A 23,482-nucleotide genomic window follows, 5' to 3' on the forward strand; every position below is an offset into this window, starting at 1 on the left:
CTGTGTTTATTCCCTCGTCTAGGTTCTATTTTTTAGGGACTGTCTGGTCTGTCTATATTTCTTCAGGGGTCTGTATTTTCAGGGGGTCCAGTCTGAGGTCTGCATTTTCAGGGGGTCCGGTCTGAGGTCTGCATTTTCAGGGGGTCCGGTCTGAGGTCTGCATTTTCAGGGGGTCCGGTCTGAGGTCTGCATTTTCAGGGGGTCCGGTCTGAGGTCTGCATCTTCAGGGGGTCCGGTCTGAGGTCTGTATCTTCAGGGGGTCCGGTCTGAGGTCTGTATCTTCAGGGGGTCCGGTCTGAGGTCTGTATCTTCAGGGGGTCCGGTCTAAGGTCTGTATCTTCAGGGGGTCCGGTCTGAGGTCTGTATCTTCAGGGGGTCCGGTCTGAGGTCTGTATTTTCAGGGGGTCCGGTCTGAGGTCTGTATTTCCAGGGGGTCCGGTCTGAGGTCTGTATTTCCAGAGGGTCCGGTCTGAGGTCTGTATTTTCAGGGGGTCCGGTCTGAGGTCTGTATTTTCAGGGGGTCCGTTCTGAGGTCTGTATTTTCAGGGGTCCGGCCTGAGGTCTGTATTTTCAGGGGTCCGGCCTGAGGTCTGTATTTTCAGGGGGTCCAGTCTGAGGTCTGTATTTTCAGGGGGTCCAGTCTGAGGTCTGTATTTTCATGGGGTCCGGCCTGAGGTCTGTATTTTCAGGGGTCCGGCCTGAGGTCTGTATTTTCAGGGGTCCGGCCTGAGGTCTGTATTTTCAGGGGTCCGGCCTGAGGTCTGTATTTTCAGGGGGTCCGGTCTGAGGTCTGTATTTTCAGGGGGTCCGGTCTGAGGTCTGTATTTTCAGGGGGTCCGGTCTGAGGTCTGTATTTTCAGGGGGTCCGGTCTGAGGTCTGTATTTCCAGGGGGTCCGGTCTGAGGTCTGTATTTCCAGGGGGTCCGGTCTGAGGTCTGTATTTCCAGGGGGTCCGGTCTGAGGTCTGTATTTTCAGGGGGTCCGGTCTGAGGTCTGTATTTTCAGGGGGTCCGGTCTGAGGTCTGTATTTTCAGGGGGTCCGGTCTGAGGTCTGGATTTTCAGGGGGTCCGGTCTAAAGGTCTGTATTTTCAGGGGGTCCAGTCTGAGGTCTGTATTTTCATGGGGTCCGGCCTGAGGTCTGTATTTTCAAGGGGTCCGGTCTGAGGTCTGTATTTCCAGGGGGTTCGGTCTGAGGTCTGTATTTTCAGGGGGTCCAGTCTGAGGTCTGTATTTTCAGGGGGTCCAGTTTGAGGTCTGTATTTTCAGGGGGTCCGGTCTAAAGGTCGGTATTTTCAGGGGGTCCAGCCTGAGGTCTGTATTTTCAGGGGGTCCGGCCTGAGGTCTGTATTTTCAGGGGGTCCGGCCTGAGGTCTGTATTTTCAGGGGGTCCGGTCTGAGGTCTGTATTTTCAGGGGGTCCGGTCTGAGGTCTGTATTTTCAGGGGGTCCGGTCTGAGGTCTGTATTTTCAGGGGGTCCGGTCTGAGGTCTGTTGTTAGATCTGAGTTCCTCTAATTTGACAGGTCTAGGGGGAATCTGCAGTCATCGGTGTTAATATGATTAGACTTTCTGAACAGAAACCTAATTCTGATGTTGTGTGGGAACTAACTCCATTGATTTTAATGACTCGTTTACTGGACGAACATTTGGTGGTCTCCAGGCCGACTACTCAATGCTTCTTACAATTACCAGCATCTCCATTCAACTGCACACCACTTACCTGAGACACAAAGTCACCTACACGGAACACAACACGTCAGACAATTTTCCGGCCGGTCGGTTGTTAAGTGCGCACACTTCCGGTTCTCTCAGTTCGGCTAAGAGGGGTAAGACGCTTTCTAGTTGCTATGGTGATAGGCGCTAGATAAGGGGCATTGGGAGAGCAGCTGTCAGTCTGCGCGGGGTATTGTGGGAACTTTTGGGCGGGAAACGGGTTGCGATGAAGAGAGGATTACACGTGACCTCTAGAGTTCTGAGGGGGGGAGGCAGCGGCGGTCATAGCGCTGACAGGAGGCCATTACTGTCACCTCCCCATATATATCACTGTATGTGGTAGAAGACATAATATAAAACCTGCAGAGAAAAGTACATATAATGTACTGTAGTAGATGTCACCTGCAGTCCTATGTAACACCACAGTGATAGCTCAGAGTACAGATGATGTAGTAGATGTCACCTGCAGTCCCCATGTAACATCAATGATAACACAGTGATAACTCTCTGAGTACAGATCATGTAGTAGATGTCACCTGCAGTCCTATGTAAGACCACAGATAACACAGTGATAACTCTGAGTACAGATGATGTAGTAGATGTCACCTGCAGTCCTATGTAACACCACAGATAACACGGTGATAACTCTGAGTACAGATCATGTAGTAGATGTCACCTGCAGTCCTATGTAAGACCACAGATAACACAGTGATAAGTCAGTGAGTACAGATCATGTAGTAGATGTTACCTGCAGTCCTATGTAACACCACAGATAACACGGTGATAACTCTGAGTACAGATCATGTAGTAGATGTCACCTGCAGTCCTATGTAACACCACAGATAACACGGTGATAAGTCTGTGAGTACAGATCATGTAGTAGATGTCACCTGCAGTCCTATGTAAGGTGTCAGTAATACTAGTTCTTCCTTGCAGGAATGGATGACGATGGCGCCCAGGACGTGGCGTCGGAGCTGGAGGGGAAAGATGTGGGCGGCTGGGGGCTTCTGCAGATAGCAGGGGGCACAGGGCTGGTGGCTTACTTGGTCTGGGCCCTGGTGCTGATGCCCGGCTTCCGAAAAGTGCCGCTAAAATTACAGGTAAACTTCTCACCGCCTATGAGCTCACCGCATGAGGTTCAGTGATGTCATCAGCTTCCCGCGATTTGATTGGCTGCGTGATGGTATCTCTTTCTCTGTACCCAGGTGCCCTACGTGCCATCCAGTGCCAAGCAAGTGGAGAACGTCATGACGCTGCTGAGGGGGCGCGCAGGAAAGATGGCGGACCTGGGCTCCGGGGACGGCAGAATCGTGAGACTTTCACTTCTTTATGTCACGGCGCATGTTTACGGCTGCGGCCATATTGATGACGCTGCTCACCCTGCAGGTGCTGGAGGCCGCCAGGAGGGGGTTCCATCCTACCGTGGGGTACGAGCTGAACCCGTGGCTGGTGCGCGTGGCCTATCTCTACGCCTGGAGGGCTGGATACCACCGGCGGGTCACATACTTACGAGAGGACCTGTGGAAGGTAACGCCCCTGCCGTCTGAGCCCCGCTTAACATGTACACAGCGTTGTGTCAAGATCACTGCTTGCTGCCAGTGAATGAAAACAACCTTGTTTACATCCAGTAGTGGAAAACCTATCCTGGTCTCTTAAAGGGACACTCCCAGTTCAGCCATTCGTATGGATGCAGCGACCAGGAAGGCCGATCGGACTCGCTTAGCTGTGCTCTTATGTCCAGCCGCCCTGGCCCCATCCTGACAGGGGCGCATGCACAGTGTGCGCGCTGTTAATTTCTATGGGACTTCCGGAGTTTCCGTAGAAGGGAATAGACCTGTGGCCGCACGTGCGCAGGGTGAGCTCTTCTCATTTCTAGGGATAGGTTCCGATCTCAGAGGTGGGACCGGCACCTATCTGACATTGGTGGCTTGTCCTAGCGATGTGGCATCAAAGTCCCAGATCAGACAACCCCTTTAATTCTCACAGCTGAGGGTTTGTTACAATTGTATCCAGTAAAGCCTACTCTCTGCCAGCTGATCGGTCTGGATGTATTTTACCTGCACTGATACATTGTAACAAACTGTCAGGACAGGAGAGAGAGATCTGTGCTGCCGGTGGGTTCACCTCACAGACTGGACACAACTGTGACAAACCCCCAGCTGTGAGAAGTATTAGGTCTGGAAGGTTTTTAGCCTCTGGTTAGCAACATGAAGGTTCAAATTCACTGACAGCAAGCAGAGATCTTCACAAAGTCCACGGGAACTTTTCACTTTATGATATGTAATAGCTTCACACGTACTGTATCTATAAAACCTCTTGGTTGCTGCTGCTGTAGGGAACCCCCGGGACATAGTTGCACTGGCGGGCAGCCTCCTCTTGATGGCGCACATCACCCCTTCTCCGGGGCGGTGCGATGGCTGACCCGCTGTCTTCTTAGGGGCTACGGCCGTCCGATAATCCAGAGCGTCTGATAATCCGCCATCTGCAGTGTCTATAATAACATGGCGTCTTCCTTGCGCAGGTGAAGCTGCACGACTGTGACAACGTCTCCGTATTTCTGGCCCCCAGCGTGGTAAGTGGTCGCTGCTTCCGGACGCTTCTCGCAATCGCCAGATGTGCTGCAGCCTGACACACAGGACTGTAGATGAGTCGTGGAGCGCGCTGCTGTTTTACGTCAGCCTGTAGTGTGGAGGCGGTATAAACAGCAGCCTGGAGTCTGCCATCCCAGTGATATATTATGCAGCTGCTATTTAAGCGATTGCCTGGTGTGTTTATACGGATTATAATTTACTTATTGCTCACAGCTCTCGCTGCTGGAGAACAAGATGCTGGCGGAGCTGCCCAGCGGTGCCCGGGTGGTGGCTGGACGGTTCCCACTACCCACGTGGGTACCCAGTGACATCATCGGAGAGGGTGTAGACCGAGCCTGGGCCTATGATATTAGGACTGTACGGCAAGCTGTGAAGACCAAAGAGCCGGGCACCGAGGTGTGACCACGGAAGGGACATTTGTAGTGTCCCACTATGTAAATGCGGGCACTACTCAAGCGTCAATTGGGTCACGTTGTTCTCCACCTCCTGTGGAACATGGTCATTGTGTTTTATATGGTATTTTTAATGTGTATTTTCCCGTTATCTCCTGTACCAGGCCTGTTAGGGGTGTAGTTCCTCCTCCTAAGCTGTAGAGGGAGCTAGGAAACCCCCCTAGTATATATAGTTAGGCCCAGACAGGAAAGAGTCAGTCCAGAAGGGAGTGAAGTTAGCACTTTAGCTAGAGAGGAGCTGAAGATCAGCTTCTAACATGCAGCTAGATAGCCCAGGTTCCTAGCTTGCATCCAGGGGAAGAAGTTGCCTCCTGAAGATATCTAGTACCTTTAAAGGGGTTGTCCAGGTTCAGAGCTGAACCCGGACATACCCTTATTTTCACCCCGGCAGCCCCCCTGAGCCTAGCATCGGAGCATCTCATGCTCCGATGCGCTCCCGTGCCCTGTGCTAGATCGCGCAGGGCACGGGCTCTTGTGTTTTCAATAACACACTGCCGGGCGGTAACTTCCGCCCAGTAGTGTGTTCGGTGACGTCACCGGCTCTGAGGGGCGGGCTTTAGCTCTGCCCTAGCCGTTTTACTGGCTAGGGCAGAGCCAAATCCCGCCCATCAGTGCCGGTGACGTCACCGGGGTTCCTGTCAGCCCCATAGAGAGCCCGGTACGTCACTCAGAAAAATGCCTTTGCCCTGTGCAATTTAGCGCAGGGCAAAGGAGAGCATCGGAGCATGAACTGCTCCGATGCTCATGTGAGGGGGGCTGCCTGGGTGAAAATGGAGGGTTGTCCAGGTTCAGCTCTGAACCTGGACAACCCCTTTAAGAGTACAGTGCAGAGCCACTGTTATCCAGCCAAGTAGAGAGCTGAAGGGCAGAAGGATATTTTACAGCAAGAGGATATATACCAGAGGAAGGTTTCCCTACCCAAGGATAAAGCCAGCAATAGGGCATACGGGCCTTGGAGAAAGCCAGACAGGACCTAAGGAAAATGCAGCCTGATCTGTAAATGTTATTCCCTCTGAGTATCTTGCAAGGACTTTGCCTGCCATTTATATGAAGCCTGCCTGTTACCAACCTTTTACATGTGGAACTAACTAAAGACTGGTGCACTGCAACTTTTGTTCCTCAATTATTCCTACAACAAATCGGTGTGCCACCGTTACCGGCACTGGCGTCACAAACTATAAGGGATCTTGCTACAGGCACACTAAACCTGCAACACCCAGGGCACCTCACCTACCACCTAGCCAGGTCCCTATACATAGAGTGCCCCAGAGGATCCATGTGCCAGTCTCTCCATCACTGCTGTACACCTGCCATGGGTATATAAAAACTGTGAGTACCAAGAACACCCTCGGTTTAGTAACTACCCCTGTGACCTCACCATTCGCTCACCCTGCAGGGCTGCGTACTGCATATTTTGGCGTCACGAACAGGATACGAATATCCCTACGCCATAGTGGAATCTGAACTGTGTGCCATTATTGCCTAAAAAAGTGATAAATGCCCTATCTGTTTATTTGAAAATTGTTGGGCCAAAGAACTGTGAGAAACCGCGGTGTGAAAACTGTATTTTGTGGACTGTTTGCTGCTTCTTAAGTCACCTCTTGCTGTCAGTGAATGGACAGCCTTATGCTTAAAGATGGCCGCCTAAGCTGACTGGAATTATTGCTGTGCCATCGCTGTGTTTTGTTGGCGGGAAGAATTTGGCGCCTTCTGCTGAGAGAGCAGGAAGGACTGTATTTTCGCGCCACAGCCTTTAATTTGCATATTCTGCCAAGATGGACTCCGCCTCCCCCATGTTGGAGTACCTAGGGGGCGGCCTCCCGGAGCAGTGGGAGGTCTTGTGTGAAGTACTGCGTGCCGCCCAATTGTGTGCAGTAGAAGGATCGGGAATGTTGCAGAGGGGAGAGTCTCCTGCCGGAATGGCCTTATCTGCGAACAAGACCCCAGAGCCTGAGATGATTGAAGAGAGAGAAGCACCGCCTGCCTATACTTCGGGACCGGAGAGGCCACCTTGCTTCCCATCGCGGTCGCAGTCCGAGCCATGCCTTGGCTCGTGTAGGGGATTTGCCAAGCCCTCTGCGCAATGGCCGAGATACGCGCCGCGGCAATACGAAAGACTACTGAAAAAAAAATCTACTTCGAGGAGCTCGCGAAGACAGTATACAAGCCCCACTCAAATACTCAGCCCCATCTGGAGAGAAGGATGGGAGTGGTGGTAACGTTTGATAAAGGCAGAGGTTTCGGGTTCATCAAGGACTTCTCCACAGGCCGAGACCTTTTTGTGAATCAGAGGTCTGTAAAACGCAGTTACTTACCCGAACATTTGCATAACCTCCGCAAAGGGGAAAAAGTGGAATTTACCCCGCCGAGGGCCTGAGGGGTCCTTATGCCACGGCAATAACCCGTCCCAAGCCGGGACCAGAGGATTGGGAAGAGCCTGAGGAGCCCGCCAGTCTAGAATGCGAGCCAGAGAGTCCAGCGGAACCTGCTTGCAATACTTACCAGGAGGGGTTCCTTCACCGGCCCTAATATCTTCTGGCAGAAAACAGTGCTAGAGAAACTGAGTTGCCCCGCAGGGAGAAGACACAAGTGGAGATGGAAAACATGCAGAAATTCCATGAGACTCTTGACGTCCTGCGGCGAGGAAAGAGTTGTGACTCCGTACCTGAACCTGCTGCGACAGTACCGGATCCCTGCAGCGGAGCATTACATGAGACTCTGGAGGATCAAATCCCCAGGCGAGAAGTCCATCTTGATGGCCTGCGCCAAATTGCCGCGTCCAGAGTGGCACCAATACCACCGGACAATGGTGAGTCGTCCAAGAACTCTGATGTCCCCGGGCCTGCAGTGAAACATCCCGCCGCCACCAGTTCGGCGACCACCATCACTGTGCCCGAAAAACTTTGTTATACCAGGAGTCGGGTCCGTCGCATAAAGCCGGCAACACCCAGACCCATGGAGCCTCCTGCATCGTTAACCCCCAGGCTTGCGGAGCCTATACCATTGACAGCCCCATTTGTTCTACAGTTGCCTGCTAATACCATTTTATGGGCCCAGCCAAGTGCGGATTCCCGTTCCAGGCCAAGACTCAGAACGGAACCAGGATGCACCACGTCTGACGATCAGTATGAACTGGACACGTACCTGTGAGTAGGCCTGCTAGGCTTTGATTACTGAGGGACCCTTACAGTAACTTAACTGTTTCAGGACTGGAGTCCTATGTTTTGGCACAATGAGCTGCTGCCAGTTTTCCCACGGCCCAGTGGTGGTTGTAAGGCCACTGAGAATTCCAATTGCTCTGCTGCCATACTGTTTACCAGAACATCCTGCCTGCTTTAAGTGCTAATCCAAGTTGTGCCTGCTGTTTTTGCACCTTTACCCTTTTAACCCCCTTATCAGGTTGAATAGGGATATTACAGCACCACTTTTATCTACCAGGACTCGCCAGGGGAAAGTATCCCTGAAATGTGGAGTTTTGTGCTGTGACTTTTATGTGCAATCTTAATTCAAGAACTGTGCCCAGAGATGACCCCAACACATGTGGGACTCTGAGATGCTGTTTTATAGGACTATTGTATTTTATTATTATGGCCTATCCTGGTTATTCCTGATACGCTGTACCAGGTCAGCGCCCCTGTTCCCTGTTCTATCCTGTGAAGAGAACGACGCCCCTTTTCAACGTACTTGTTCCTTTTCCAGCGGAGCTGCCTGATATTTTATTGCAAATGTAGTGATTATTGTATATGCCTGCTTTGCATTTTTTGTCTTTCAGGTCACAGTTTCCAGCTGGGCGGGCCCCCTGTGTTGCGCCGAGGACGGGCAACCTCAAAGCAGTGGGGTATGTAGTGTCCCACTATGTAAATGTGGGCACTACTCAAGGGTCAATTGGGACACGTTGTTCTCCACCTCCTGTGGAACATGGTCATTGTGTTTTATATGGTATTTTTAATGTGTATTTTCCTGTTATCTCCTGTACCAGGCCTGTTAGGGGTGTAGTTCCTCCTCCTAAGCTGTAGAGGGAGCTAGGGAACCCCCTAGTATATATAGTAAGGCCCAGACAGGAAAGAGTCAGTCCAGAAGGGAGTGAAGTTAGCACTTTAGCTAGAGAGGAGCTGAAGATCAGCTTCTAACATGCAGCTAGATAGCCCAGGTTCCTAGCTTGCATCCAGGGGAAGAAGTTGCCTCCTGAAGAAACCTAGTTCCTTTAAAAGTACAGTGCAGAGCCACTCTTATCCAGCCAAGTAGAGAGCTGAAGGGCAGAAGGATATTTTACAGCAAGAGGATATATACCAGAGGAAGGTTTAAGGATAAAGCCAGCAATAGGGCATACGGGCCTTGTCGAAAGCCAGACAGGAGCCTGCCTGTTACCAACCTTTTACGTGTGGAACTAACTAAAGAATGTAAATAGTTGAACTGTTCAGTAAAAAGAAGTTCTGGTTCACTGCAACTTGTGTTCCTCAATTATTCCTACAACAAATCGGTGTGCCCCCGTTACCGGCACTGGCGTCACAAACTATAAGGGATCTTGCCACAGGCACACTAAACCTGCAACACCCAGGGCACCTCACCTACCACCCGGCCTGGTCCCTATACATAGAGAGTGCCCCAGAGGATCCCTGTGCCAGCCTCTCCATCACTGCTGTATGCCTGCCCAGGGTATATAAAAACTGAGTACCAAGAACACCCTTGGTTTATTAACTACCCCTGTGACCTCACCATTCGCTCACCCTGCAGGGCTGCGTACTGCACATTCACATCCCGTCACTGTGTCCTCTGTTTACCGATCGCTGTCAGTGGAAACAGTCAGCAAGCTTGTCATCAGACCCGCCCTATAACATTGGGGCAGTGTACGATCAGCTCGTCACTACAGCAGGTTCTGGAGGGGATGCTGGGAGATTTCAGCTCTGACGTCTGCAGCATAGTGAATGCAGCTCTGGAGTATAACACAGGCTGTAATGTATTTTATGAACTGTACAATGATCATTTTATTGCTATTTATGTAGGTTTTAGTTTTTTCTCTGATTTTACAATGTACGATCATTTTTTAATTCTCTGAGAACGTATCACTTATATCATTTTAATGAATTTTCATTTTTTTTTTTATCACTTCCTTAAACTGGAAGGTTTGTGACTTCTCCAGTTGTCCAGGTTTAAAAATAAATAAATCATGGCTGCTTTCTTCCAGATACAGCGCCACGCCTGTCCACAGGTCAAGTGTGGTATTACAGCTCATCCCCATAAGCTTCAGTGAAGTCGAGCTGCTATTTCAGACACAACCCACTCACAGGGGTGGTGCTGTTCCTGGTAGAAAAGAGTTTTCAGTTTTATCTGTTTCTGGGAAAGCTGGGTGACCACTTATTTATCGCCCATGATAGTTGTCAGATAAGTTGTCAGCCCTCCCTTTGGAGCATTTTCAATTCTATTACTGGCAGCTAGTCTGGACTCCTCCCCCTTACTGAAGCCCCTCCCCCTCACTGACAGACCCCCCCTCCCCCTTGTTATGGTCCCTCCCCTTACTCCAGATGCATCTGGCTCCTGATAATATTCTTTCCTCTTGCAGTTTATAATCATTATGTCCAGGAATAGAAATAATCATGTACTGACTTCCTGTTGAGTTTTTACGTAGCAGTTGTCAACAGGCAGAGCAGCAGTGTAAAGCATGGGGGATACAGCAGCAGTCTGTGCCTCTGACGAGACAGGAGGTAGATTTCTGGCTAACTCAGACTCCCAATGAGCTGAAGTCGCTGGTCATGGCCGTGCAATAATGGAGCAAATTGGCAGTGTAAAGTATAAGGATAATACAGGCGAGAGGTGGATTTCAGGCTACCATAGACTCCAACAGACGAGGCAGCTGAGCTGTACACTCATGGAGTAGGATTAAGCAACCTCATCTTGCACTGATTGATAAGAATAAATAGATTTTCAAGAAGCAGAAATTTTTTGTAAAAAAAAATATTTCTGACTATAATATGGTCGTTAATAAAGTCAATGACAGAGAGGTCCTCCGACCCCAGATTACAGCCGGAGACCTTCCATAGGTGACACAGTCTGTGAAGAGTCCGGCACGCAGTACCACTGACGGCCTGTAGAGGGGGATCACATCTCATGGCTGCTCTTCCTCAGAGCCCTGATGTGCAGTGACTGAGGAGCGTCAGCGCTGAAGGCCCTCTGACCGTCGCTGCCCATCAGCTTCCGCAGCCGCATGATTTCCTGTTTATATCTGTGGAAAGATATCATGAGCTACAGTTCTGCCGTGCGTCATAATAAATCCCCCCCCCCCCCCTGCACATTATTGTGCGCACCTAGTACATCTGCAGCGTAGACACAGACTACATTACAGCCTGTTATACTACAGAGCTGCAGTCAGTGGAAACAGTCAGCAAGCCTGCGGACAGACACTCCCCAAAAGCCTCCTCTCAGTCAGAGGGGCCCAGTTCTTGTACGTTAGATTATTGCACAGAGTCCAGTGTTACGAGGACAGTTCTAGCAGAGAACGCTTGGAGATTTCAGCTCTAAAGCCTGCAGAATTGTGAATGCAGCTCTGGAGTATAATATAGGTGGACATAGGTGGTTTTCTAGAGATTTTTATAGAGATTTCCTCACCTTCCCAAGTGCTTATCCACATACTCCTGCAGCTCCGCTACCTGCTCCTCCGCTACCACCGCTCTCGCCAGCAGCTGACTCCTCTCCTTCTCCAAGTCCTCCTAGGGGGAGCAAAAAGGACTCAATGTTCTCTCCCACCACTAGGAGGCAGTAGTGGCCATTACTCTGATGTCATTAGAACAGTTTATGGCCGCTAGCGACAGGGAAAGGCGGGACCTGGGGTTCAGTATGGAGACGCCCTCACTTACCTGTGTGTTGTGGGTGAACTCTCTCAGTTGCTTCCTGATCTCTGCCCAGTTCTCCTCGCTCAGCTGGTTGCGTTGTCTGTAGAGTAAAGGAGACGCGTCACCGATTGTGGGCTCTGATCCGACTGAATCTCTTAAAGGGGTTGTCCATGGTTAGAAAAACATATCTGGCTTCTACCTAAAACAGCGCCACACTTGTCCACAGGGTGTGTGCGGTATTGCAGCTCCACCCCATATCAGCGCAACTGAAAGCAGCCATGTTTTTCTAACCTTGGACAGTCCCTTTAAACGGCCCACTAGCGTGGTGATCAGTATGTATTTATGCATCTGCCCAGAGCCTTGTCAGCCACTCAGCAATGCTGAGAGGGTCACATGTCCTGTTTCCCCACCCACGTCATGGAAGGGGGGGGGGGGCACATGAGACTTGCCAACAGTGATGAGCACCCTGCCTGCTTGAAGTGCAGTAGCTTAAAGGGATTGTCCACTACGTTATCAAATGGAAGTATAAGAGAGAACCCGGGCAATGAGCTGCAGTACAGTCATAAGTGGACAAGCCCCTTTAAATCTAGCCCCGCCCTCTAACTTACTTTTGATTGAATACGGCATTGTCATTTATTCTTCTCTGCAACATGAAACGGCAAACAATTAGTAATTGGAATAATTAACAGGTAACTCCGCCCACCATAAATATTTACTTAATCTACCAACCTTCTCCTTCAGATCCTGGATCTGTGACTCCAGCCGGGCCTTGTCCTCTCTCAGTCGGTTTAACTCCAGGGACGACTGAGACTGTAGATCGGGGTCAGTGATAGAGAAATGATGTTCGGGGGGGCCGGGGTCAACGTCGCTGTCCCCCAAAGCCAGGATCTGCTCCCTCTGCATTCTGGAAATGGATGGGAAATCATCACTGCACGGTATAAGGGAAGTGGCTAGGGGTGTGGGACTACAACTGAGAGAAAAACTTAAATCCAGCTCACCTCCCAGTAAGTATAATCCCGATTCTGAAACTCTAGGGGAGTGACCCCGTCGCAAGCTGCAGGTAATTTAGAAGAAGGTCTCAGATTCAAGTAGGATCCATATTAAAATCGCTTCTTTATTTGGACATCATACAGACATGACAGACATGACTGTGTGGCAGTCTGTCATGTCTGTATGATGTCCAAATAAAGAAGCGATTTTAATATGGACCCTACTTGAATCTGAGACCTTCTTCCAAATTACCTGGGACTACAACTCCCATTATGCTATGGATAGCCATTTAGAGCATACATAGAAGAGATTTCCTGGTAAAGATCCCAACAGGAACCGATTGAGACATGGGTTTGGGTGTCAGATTCAGTGACCATGCTGGGGCCCCCACTAGGATTTCTGCCCAGGGCCACATTTGTGTCTCCTCCTGCTCCTGGTCTGATATTACCGGTATGCAATCATCAGGTTCTCATGTTTCTTGAGGAGGTTCTGCATCCTCTTCTTGTACTGCCGCGCTGCCGTCGCCAGCTGCTCCTCCCTAGACCTGTGAGAAGCTTTGATGTCACCAAGCATGTTGTCCACATATTGCTTCATGCGAGCCGGCTCCAATTTACCTCCTGTTCCACTCTTCAGATTCCCATCCACGTAATCCTATAAGGGAGCAAAGAGTAAACCATTCTACTCATCATCCCACCATCATCATACATCTTATCATACACTTCATAATCACCATAATCCTATATCTCATCATCTTTCTACATCCCACTGTAATCCTACATCTCATCATCTTTCTACATCCCATTGTAATCCTACATCTCATCATCTTTCTACATCTCACCATAATCCTACATTTTACCATAATCCTACATCTCATCATCTTTCTACATCTCACCATAATCCTACATCTCATCATCTTTCTACATCTCACCATAATCCTACATCTAATCATCTTCCTACATCTCACCATAATCCTACATCTCACCATAATCCTACATCTCATCATCTTTCTACATCTCACCATAATCCTACATCTCACCATAATCCTACATCTCATCATCTTTCTACATCTCACCATAATCCTACATCTCATCATCTTTTTACATCTCACCATAATCCTACATTTTATCATCTTTCTACATCTCACCATAATCCTACATCTCATCATCTTTCTACATCTCACCATAATCCTACATCTCATCATCTTTCTACATCTCACCATAATCCTACATCTCATCATCTTTCTACATCTCACCATAATCCTACATCTAATCATCTTTCTACATCTCACCATAATCCTACATCTCATCATCTTTCTACATCTCACCATAATCCTACATCTCATCATCTTTCTACATCTCACCATAATCCTACATCTAATCATCTTTCTACATCTCACCATAATCATATATCTCATCATCTTTCTACATCTCACCATAATCCTACATCTCATCATCTTTCTACATCTCACCATAATCCTACATCTAATCATCTTCCTACATCTCACCATAATCCTACATCTAATCATCTTCCTACATCTCACCATAATCCTACATCTCACCATAATCCTACATCTCATCATCTTTCTACATCTCACCATAATCCTACATCTCATCATCTTTCTACATCTCACCATAATCCTACATCTAATCATCTTTCTACATCTCACCATAATCCTACATCTCATCATCTTTCTACATCTCACCATAATCCTACATCTCATCATCTTTCTACATCTCACCATAATCATATATCTCATCATCTTTCTACATCTCACCATAATCCTACATCTCACCATAATCCTACATCTCACCATAATCCTACATCTCATCATCTTTTTACATCTCACCATAATCCTACATTTTATCATCTTTCTACATCTCACCATAATCATACATCTCATCATCTTTCTACATCTCACCATAATCATACATCTCATCATCTTTCTACATCTCACCATAATCATATATCTCATCATCTTTCTACATCTCACCATAATCCTACATCTCATCATCTTTCTACATCTCACCATAATCCTACATCTAATCATCTTTCTACATCTCACTATAATCCTACATCTCATCATCTTTCTACATCTCACCATAATCCTATATCTCATAATCTTCTTACATCCCATCATCATCCTACATCCCGCCATGTTCTTAACATCCTGCAATTATCCTATATTTTATAATCTTCATACATCCCATCATCATCCTGCATCCCACCATCATCTTACACCCCGCCATCATTCTACATCCTAAAATTATCCTACATCCCATCATCATCCTACAACCCATCATCCTAAATCCCATCATCATTCTGTCCTACATCATACTACTAGTGCTCATCTCACATCACCCTACATCCTGTCTTCTTCCATACATCATCCTACATCCAGTCTTCATTCTACATCTCACCATCATCCTACATCCCCTCCTTCATCCCTCATCTCACCATCATCTCACAACCCTACCACCATTCCACGTTTATGAGTAGCCGTAGCTTATAAAGGCTCTCACAGCTAGATCCTGAATATAGTGGTTAAGCCTTGATCGATACTCCTCATTGAGCTCCTTCAGCTGCATCTGGAGACGAGAGTTTTCAGCTTCAATTTCCTTCAGCTGACTCTGAGATGTCAAGAGAACCTAAGGCAGAGGGTAGATAAAAAATAATTATCTAAAAATTCAACTTCCCCAGGTGATAAGAGTAGACACAAAGGACACAACAGAGCCATCACTCACTGCAGACTGTTCGGCCATCTTGTGCTGAGTGTTGCGGATGCCTCTTTTCGCCTCTTGGAGCTCCTTACCCATGGCAATGCTGTGGTTAGATAAAAACACGTGAGACAGACATCTTACGGAGTTTTCTAGATCTTGAAGTAACCTTGAATACAACTTACACTCGCTCCTCTAACTTCTGCTGCTGGGTGTCGTGGATTTTCTTCATGCTTTGAATCTCTTCCTTGATTTCATCTTGGTTCCCAAGAAGCTGCAAAGACACAAAGGTCAAAGTGAGAAGATATAGAGACGGATAAACCGCTCCTGCTGACCGCCAGCCTGGAGCAAGCTCCACCATCTTCTCTAAAAACCAGAGTCCTATAGATGTTGATTAAACATGAAATCATGACTTACGTTTCTTTCTAGTTTTTTCCGTTCATGCTCTGAGGCCACCAGCTCTTCAGGCTGAAAAACCCAACGTGTTCATAATTACTTGTTTGAATTTCCGTGATTTTTAGTAACATTTACCTGTGATACCGTCTACAAACCCCGTATAGTTCAACCTATATATGGTGAGCGCAAGGTCAGTCATGGAGAGGACACCTACCTGAGGATAATTCTGGAAGACCCTGTGGCATAGATTCACAATTTGAAAAGCGTCCCGGGCGTCGGACCCCCTCCGATCTCATATTTATGACCTATCCTGAGGATAGGTCATCAATATGTTAATCCTGGAACACCCCTTTAAAGGTGTTGTCCCATCATGGTGACCCCAGTCTATGTGCTCCAGTAGGTCATATAAATGTGTCCACTACAGGAGCGATGTGGACATGGTGGCCATTCAGATGACTAATGCATGGGTGACCCATTGCAAACAATGGGCGGCAGACACCACGCAGCTGGCACAGGAAATTGCGGGTGTGGAGTATGCGCTGAAATTCCAGCGGCATAAACCGCCGTATGAACATATTACATTGCAGGCAATGGTGTGAATGTGACCCACCTACCTTGATCTTACGCGCTGACATGTGGTTGACCATGGCTCGCACTCTGTCCAGCTCTGACGTGGCCTCATTGACCAGAGCTTGAGACTGCGTGTAGGCATCATTTCGCTCTCGGTTGACCAAATTGAGAAGCTCCATGCTCAGCTCATCATTCTTGGCAACCTGTGCAGACGGAGACATTAGACAACAGTGAAAAAAATCCAAAAACAACAATCTATGAAGGTTGGTGAAATACTGTATAGAGCAATGAGATTGGCAAAAAATGTAGAAAATAGTTTTTCCATGAAGCCCTATAGATATATATCCATCCTGATGTTCCAGGTTCATGAATAAAATTCCTGAACTACAGTGTAAACTAACACACAAGCTGAACAGTAAAATAAAAGGCATGCAGGGACACAGACTGATTGCAGGCGTGGTCCTCACCTCACGTTCATGCTCTTTGCTCAGTGCCAGGTAATTACTCTTTAAAACGATGTACTCGTCAGCCAGCTCCTTACGGTTCACCTCCACAGATCGGAGGCGTTCCTTCAAGGCCTCGTACTCTCCAGATAACTTCTCCTTATGAAGTTCTACAGTCATAAGTCTGTTCTCCAGTGTCAAGATCTACGTGGAAGGCAGAATGTAGTTAGGGGGCCTGTTTCATCAAAGGTTCAGGAGGCTGCTCTGTCTCTCCTCCATGATTTACACTGCAGCTCAGATTGTTCACATTGGCTGCTATGTATCAACAAAAGCTCTGCAGGAAGTGAGTCCATGGAGATTTGATTTCAGTCCAACTTACTATGTTCTTAAGTTCAAAAATCTCGGCCTCGTAGTGCTCCCTGATCTTGTTGGTTTCAATCTGAAGTTCTATCAACTCCTTAGAAATCTGTGAAGAGAAAAATGTAACTTGGGGGGGGGACGTAAAATGCATGAAGATCCATGTCACCATCAAACAGCTCCTCATATCTCAGCTGTCTCAACCACTATGAAATGCTGCAGAACATACACAGCAAGGTTCTGTAGGAGTCTAAAACACGAAAGGTAGGGTTCTAGAACATTCAACTTCTCCAGCATGACCCACCTCGTACTAAAACACGAAAGGTAGGGTTCTAGAACATCCAACTTCTCCAGCATGACCCACCTCGTTCTAGAGTCCATAGAACATCTCGTACCTTCAGCTTCCCCTCCTCGCTGAGCACCAGTCGTGACGACAGATCCGTCTTGGACCCAGCTAGTTTCCCCATCTTGTCCTGCAGTTCGGTCAGCTTGGCGTACAGTCTCTCGTTGCGATCCTGCAGCTGAACCTGAGAGATCAAAGAAATCAGACCCTCTTCAACGGCACAAGATATAGAAGAGTGCTCCAACTATGGAGGTCCTCCGGTGACCATGAATGAGAACCTAGAAGGACAGCACCCCCCAACCTCCCAAACCATAACACAGACCCACTATTTGGAGGTGTAACGTATAGACTCTCATGCATTTCGGTCAAAATGCTGACCCCCTTCGTCAAGCTGGACCTGATGAAGGGCTTGTTATGTACTCCGAGAGGGCTCCAAAGAGAGACAAGACTTTATCAGGCATAACTAGTTGATTCCTTGCAACCTCATTCAGAGACCCACTTTTTCTTAAATCGTCGCGATCTACTCACATTCTCGTTGCTCAGCTGCCTGACCTGCTCCTTCAGAGAGAAGTCACTGTCTTCAGAGGCGTCCATGGTTGTCACACAGCACAGAAAGGCAGAACAATGCACCCCGGGCTGGATGTGTTTACAGCCGGGAGAGGAGTTACCATGGAGACCTGGCAAGCAATCAGCCGGTGACTCCCCAGTGACAGGGAGGGGAATGCAAGGCTTGCAGCACAGGATACAACGAAGGCGCGGTGACGTCACCAGGTCTATTTATAATGCAGTTGTGATGACACCAGCACAAAGCTTTATGTGTGTGTGGAGGAGAACACACGAGACGAGTCTTAAAGAGTTTCTGTCATCAGAATTAACCCTGTCTGCCATGTATCTCGCGCCTGCGCTGTCCCGTTAAGTGTTCGGCGCAGGCGCAGTGAGTGGTGGCAGACAGGGCCGGCAGGAGAAGACCAAGGCTGCTTGGCCCTGTCAATCAAGTGCAGCGGGGCACGTCCAGAGGTGGGAGAACGGTGCTTCAACGGGGGCATAGATAAAAGTAGGAATAGGCTAGTTAGGTTTAGCTGACATTAGCACATCGCTAATGTCAGCTAGTTTAATAGGGTTAATACTGATGACAGAAACCCTAAAATGTTTCTGCAATCCTGTACAACCCCTTGAATTTACAGCTGTAGCTTTATGGTTACTAAGCAACGCTTACTTCCTGTCACAGACAGCCAGAAACAGGAAGTGGCTTGCGTTCCACATGTGTGATGAAGTTCTAGCTGGTTACTAAGGAAACGCTGTCACATGCTTCTAGGAACAGCTCAGTGACTCCTGGGGAAGGCTGTGTTGCTTAGCAACAGGTAAATAATTTAAAGGGACAGTGCTAAAGAATAAAAGCAACATAATACAGATAGAAAACACTGGGGACCTGATGGACCCATTAGAATTTAATGGGATCTGTCAGGATTTAGAATCCTTTACTGGTCCAGCTCAGCCGATCCTTTGGATCCTGGCCCGATCCACTGACTATCTAATGTCTATGCGGATGGCTGGAGGGAAACAAGAACCCACTGGGTTGGATTCTTCCCTGTCTCATCTTTTTGTTTCCCTCCGCAGTTATGGGGACCCAGGTGCTTGACGCTGGGGGTATGGGTGATGCTGAAACAAATGGCACCCTTCACAGGCCACATACAGTATTCTGATTTATGGGCTGGGGGGGGGCACTTGTCGGATGTCTGCACTAACCAACAAGATGTGCTGTGGTATAAAGCATGGTGGACAAAGTTAGAGCCTCAGGAAGTGGGTGTCTGGCTACCTCAGGGCATCATCATCATAGCTGTGGTCTATACTCTAGTCACATCCAGAGCTGCATTCACAATTCTGATGGTCTATCTATGTCCTGCTTGTTGCAGCTCTGGATGTGACTGGAGACTCATGTATCTGGATTATGTAGACACGGACCCTGCAGTCTGCCATCCTTCTCCTGCAGTTGCATACAATCTATAGCTCGGGTACAAGCAGTCTGGACTCCAGGGTCACTGCCGCCATCTTTCTGTGTCTCTCTCCAGGATGAGACGTTCGCTGTGTTTAATAATGCAGCAAGGTTTGGTGTAGATTGTGACACGTTCCTCGAAGTCAATGCTCCCCGGTATAGTGACCAACGTGTCCTCGCTTGTAGACTTACAGTAGGTCTATAGGTCACCCTCCCGGGAACATTTTGTTCCATAAAATCGTGGAAGTGTCGTCAGCTCTTTATCTAACCCTAACCCTGATCTGTAAACACGTGACGCCTCCCGCACCCTCCACTAGGGATTTCTAGCATCTTATCTCTATGTCCTGTACATTAGGACACCCCCAATAACATGGCAACTCATCAGACCACACCCCCATAATACTGTACGGTACCCAATATCAATAATAACATACTCCACTCACATGCAAAGCTGCATTCAAAAGTAAAAGCTCAACGTTAGACTTCACATGCCGGACAGCAGGTGGAGCTATTCAGGAGTCTGTTGATGACCAGTACAGTTATCTATGCAGCTTTGGATATGATTGCAATTTTACAGCCTTCTTGCACTCCCTCGATCACTCCTGCTGCAGGTAGGTAGGACCCCCTCGATAGCTCCTGCTTCGGGTGGGTGAGACCCCCTAGATCGCTCCTGCTCCTGGTTGGTGGGCCCCCTCAATCGCTTCTGCTCCGGGTGGGTAGGACCACCTTGATCACTCCTGCTGCGGGTGGGTCCGACCCACTCGATCGCTCCTGCTTCGGGTAAGTGTGACCCCCTAGATCGCTTCTGCTCCAGGTGTGTAAGACCCCCTTGATTGCTCCTGCTCCTGGTAAGCGGGATCCCCTTGAACGCTCCTGGTGGGTGGGACCCCCTCGATCACTCCTGCTCCTGGTGGGTGAGACCCCCTTGATCACCCCTGCTCCTGGTCAGTGGAACCCCTCAATCGCTTCTGCTGCGGGTGGGTAGGACCCCCTCAATCGCTCCTGCTTCAGGTGGGTGAGACCCCCTCGATCGCTCCTGCTGAATGGGACCCCCTTGATTGCTCCTGCTCTGGGTCGGTGAATCCCCCTCGATCACTCCTTATCCTTTCCCCTTTTTGTACAGGTCACATTAACCCTTTGTTATGGTGCTCCGGCTGCAGGTGTGCCCTTATCATGAACGCAGCTCTCCATATTCATAATGGATGGTGACCAGTGTTTATTGTGACGAGCAGCCAACTGCCCCAGGGTCAATGACCGAGGAGTCGTCAGGAGGATCACAGAGCTGACCGAGACTCAGCCCAAATCACAGATACATCAAACAGACTTTGGCTGATTAAAAGTCTGAACAAGAACACCAACTTCTTCAAATTTGTTTCGTATCTGCTTTGACAAATTTTTCAAAAAGTTCAATTAATATTCAAATCAATTCTATGCGAATCGAAGTTGCTTCAATTGCCCTAAACATTGGTATATAACACCCTCTAGTGTCCTACAACTATATTTATTATATATTTTTGGTTAATTTTTTAAAATAAATGTTTGCTTTTTCTCAGCCCCTCCCTTAGCTCTTAAACACAATTGCATCAATAGTAAATCATGTCTGAGTGACACTGACTTACATGGATGACGGTGAAAATGAACAGTGTGTTTAAAAACACACTGCACCGGTACACGTTTTATGCTTTTTCATACTCCAAAGCTTCCAAAAATTGTTCCTTATGGGCACATAAGGTGTTTAAACATACCCAGTGTTATGGTGAAAAAAACTGTGGCTTGTTGGGACCAAGCGCCCAAAAATTATGCCTCAACGAAGACAGATCCCTGCCTCTGTTTATACACACACATGTGTCTTGTTCTGCAAAAGTATCCAGAAATGATGCCTTAAAGGGAACCTGTCATCAACGTTATGCTGACCTCACTGAGGGCAACATAAATTAGTGACAGAAATGCTGATGTCAGCGGTGTTTCACTCATGAGCTGAAAGTCAGTGGTTGCCGAGAACCAGCATCATAATGATTGCGGCGCAGGCCTTGAAAAAGAGTCAAATCTACCTGAGAAAAGTCCTGGTTATTCATAATCTCCTGCTCTCCCCGACCATCTGTTGATGATTGGCAGTTCTCTCCTAGAGAGAAAGGGAGAAAACTAAGTAGACGCCTGTCAGTCATCAGCAGGTGGGCAGGAAGAGCAGAATTTATGAATAACCAGGACTCTTCTCAGGTGGCCAGGACTCTTTTCCAGGCCCAGTCTGCAATGATTGTGATGTTGGTTCTCGGCAACCACTTACTGTTAACTTATAAATGACAGACGCTGAAATCAACTCACCTGTCTCTACTTTATGCTGCCATTAGTATGGACAGCATAAAGGTGATGACGGGTTCCCTTTAATGCCTATATTTATACACGCACAAAAGAAAGAGTGTCTTGTTCTGAACAAGCTTGGAAAAAATCTCCTTTTTAATTTGGAGCAGCAGCAGTACAGTGTGGATGTGGAAAGGGTAGGGTAATAGTGGCATGTGGCCACAGAAGTAGCAGCAGGAGGAGCAGGACAGCATGGAACATATGTCAGTAGAGGCATATCATGGAACATAAGGCAGTAAACGTGTGTATAGTTGTTTAGGGGTAGTAGTAGTAGTGGTGACTGTGTAACAGTAATGGTACTGGCTACCCAGTAAATCATCAGCTTGCTATATAGTAAGGATACAGCTGTCATAAAAGGGGTTCTCCGAAAATTAAAATACTTAAATATTACTTTAATATAAATATATTCCCAAATACCTTTCATTAGCTATAATGGTACATTTTGTCTAGGGAGCAATCATTGGGAGAAATAAAATGGCCGCCGTCCTATTAGAACACACAAAACCTGTCCTAATCACACAGGAGGACAAGTTACTTTACAACATTGAGCTAAAGAGCTGCCTCATCCTCCTCTCTGCTCTGCTTGTCAGGGATTATGATCCTGAATACAGATGATAAGATCTTCAGCTGAATCTCTGTAGGAATGGAGATCATGAGGAGACATGAAGTACAGAGAGGACTGACAGGACAGACTGTGGTAATGGAGACTGCATACAAGTGCTGCTGCTCATTATCTACACCCCCACTATCCTCTCTGTACTTCATGTCTCCTAATGAACTCCATTCCTACAGAGATTTATCTGAAGATCATATTAAACTGTATTCAGGATTCTAATCCCTGACAAGTAAGAGAGGAAGATGGCGCAGCTCTTATACTCCTGCATAATTAGGACAGGTTTTGTGTGGACTAGTAGCATGGAGCCCATTTTATTTTTCCTAATTATCGCTCCCGGACAAAACGAGCCATTATAACTAATGAATGGTATTTGGTAATATATTTATAATGAAGTAATATTTAAGTATTTGTATTTTCTTAATTCCCAGAGAACCCCTTTAAGTAAGCAAGCAAGCATACACCTCGCCATTCTAGCCAGCATGACGGAAGACCTCCGGGAAGGTTTTCGGCTCTCTAGGATATTCCCCAAAAATGTATTAGCCAATAGAAGCCTGCATACACCCGGTCACATGTCCCTTATCAGCCAATAGAAGCTTGCAGGCCTTTAGTCTCCACACACAGTTTTACACCAGGTTTCCATAACAACCCAGCCATTTTTCTTAACTGCTGTAGGTCAGCTTTAAAGGGGATGTGGATGATACTGATTAGGGAGCGGAGTGCTGTGGACTTCATAGTTAAGGGGACAGGTGGGGTGGCCATTCTGGCCACCCTCAAAAGACAGACTTAAAAACCCTGCCCCCAGGTACCACTAAGCCACGCCCTGACCCAGTTAGGCCACACCCACTCCGCAGTGAAAAAATGAAGACATATTAGGTATCACTGCATCTGTAACAACCTGATCTATAAAAATATCACATGACCTACCCTCTAAGGTGAATTCTGTAAAAAAAGAAAAAATGCCAAAAACTGCCCCATAAAGTGTAATATTGAATGATCAAAAAAACATTTGCACCCCAAAATGGTACCAATAAAACACAACTCTTCTCGCAAAAAACAAGCCCCTGCAGAAAACTAAAAAAAATTATGGCTTTCAGAAAATGGAGACACAAAAATTTTTTTA

At 47.7% G+C, this 23,482-nt stretch overlaps 2 protein-coding genes across 3 annotated transcripts; one reads left to right on the forward strand and one right to left on the reverse strand.

The window, feature by feature from the left end:
* Positions 1 to 1,804: 1,804 nt before the first annotated feature.
* On the forward strand, positions 1,805 to 5,063 carry ANTKMT (adenine nucleotide translocase lysine methyltransferase). The gene is made up of 6 exons (XM_044303748.1): positions 1,805 to 1,825; positions 2,649 to 2,812; positions 2,918 to 3,022; positions 3,099 to 3,239; positions 4,234 to 4,284; positions 4,517 to 5,063. Exons 2-6 carry the CDS (start codon positions 2,651 to 2,653, stop codon positions 4,703 to 4,705), a joined length of 648 nt encoding a protein of 215 aa, XP_044159683.1. The 5' UTR covers positions 1,805 to 1,825; positions 2,649 to 2,650; the 3' UTR covers positions 4,706 to 5,063.
* A 5,215-nt stretch (positions 5,064 to 10,278) lies between these two features.
* Positions 10,279 to 19,964, reverse strand: CCDC78 (coiled-coil domain containing 78). 2 transcript variants are annotated; one of them, XM_044303755.1, is made up of 15 exons: positions 19,832 to 19,964; positions 17,448 to 17,579; positions 17,075 to 17,161; positions 16,720 to 16,899; positions 16,297 to 16,455; positions 15,704 to 15,754; positions 15,472 to 15,560; positions 15,314 to 15,392; positions 15,092 to 15,217; positions 13,021 to 13,223; positions 12,312 to 12,486; positions 12,191 to 12,225; positions 11,607 to 11,682; positions 11,359 to 11,459; positions 10,279 to 10,975 (listed from the first exon to the last, which is right to left on the reverse strand). In XM_044303755.1, exons 2-15 carry the CDS (start codon positions 17,517 to 17,519, stop codon positions 10,852 to 10,854), a joined length of 1,557 nt encoding a protein of 518 aa, XP_044159690.1. In that variant the 5' UTR covers positions 17,520 to 17,579; positions 19,832 to 19,964; the 3' UTR covers positions 10,279 to 10,851. The 2 variants fall into 2 exon arrangements, with proteins under 2 accessions (XP_044159690.1, XP_044159689.1); XM_044303754.1 differs by lacking the exon at positions 19,832 to 19,964 and adding an exon at positions 17,924 to 18,269.
* Between the last annotated feature and the right edge of the window lie 3,518 nt (positions 19,965 to 23,482).

The sequence above is a fragment of the Bufo gargarizans genome, chromosome 8, assembly GCF_014858855.1.
Source record: "Bufo gargarizans isolate SCDJY-AF-19 chromosome 8, ASM1485885v1, whole genome shotgun sequence".
Taxonomy (NCBI): domain Eukaryota; kingdom Metazoa; phylum Chordata; class Amphibia; order Anura; family Bufonidae; genus Bufo; species Bufo gargarizans.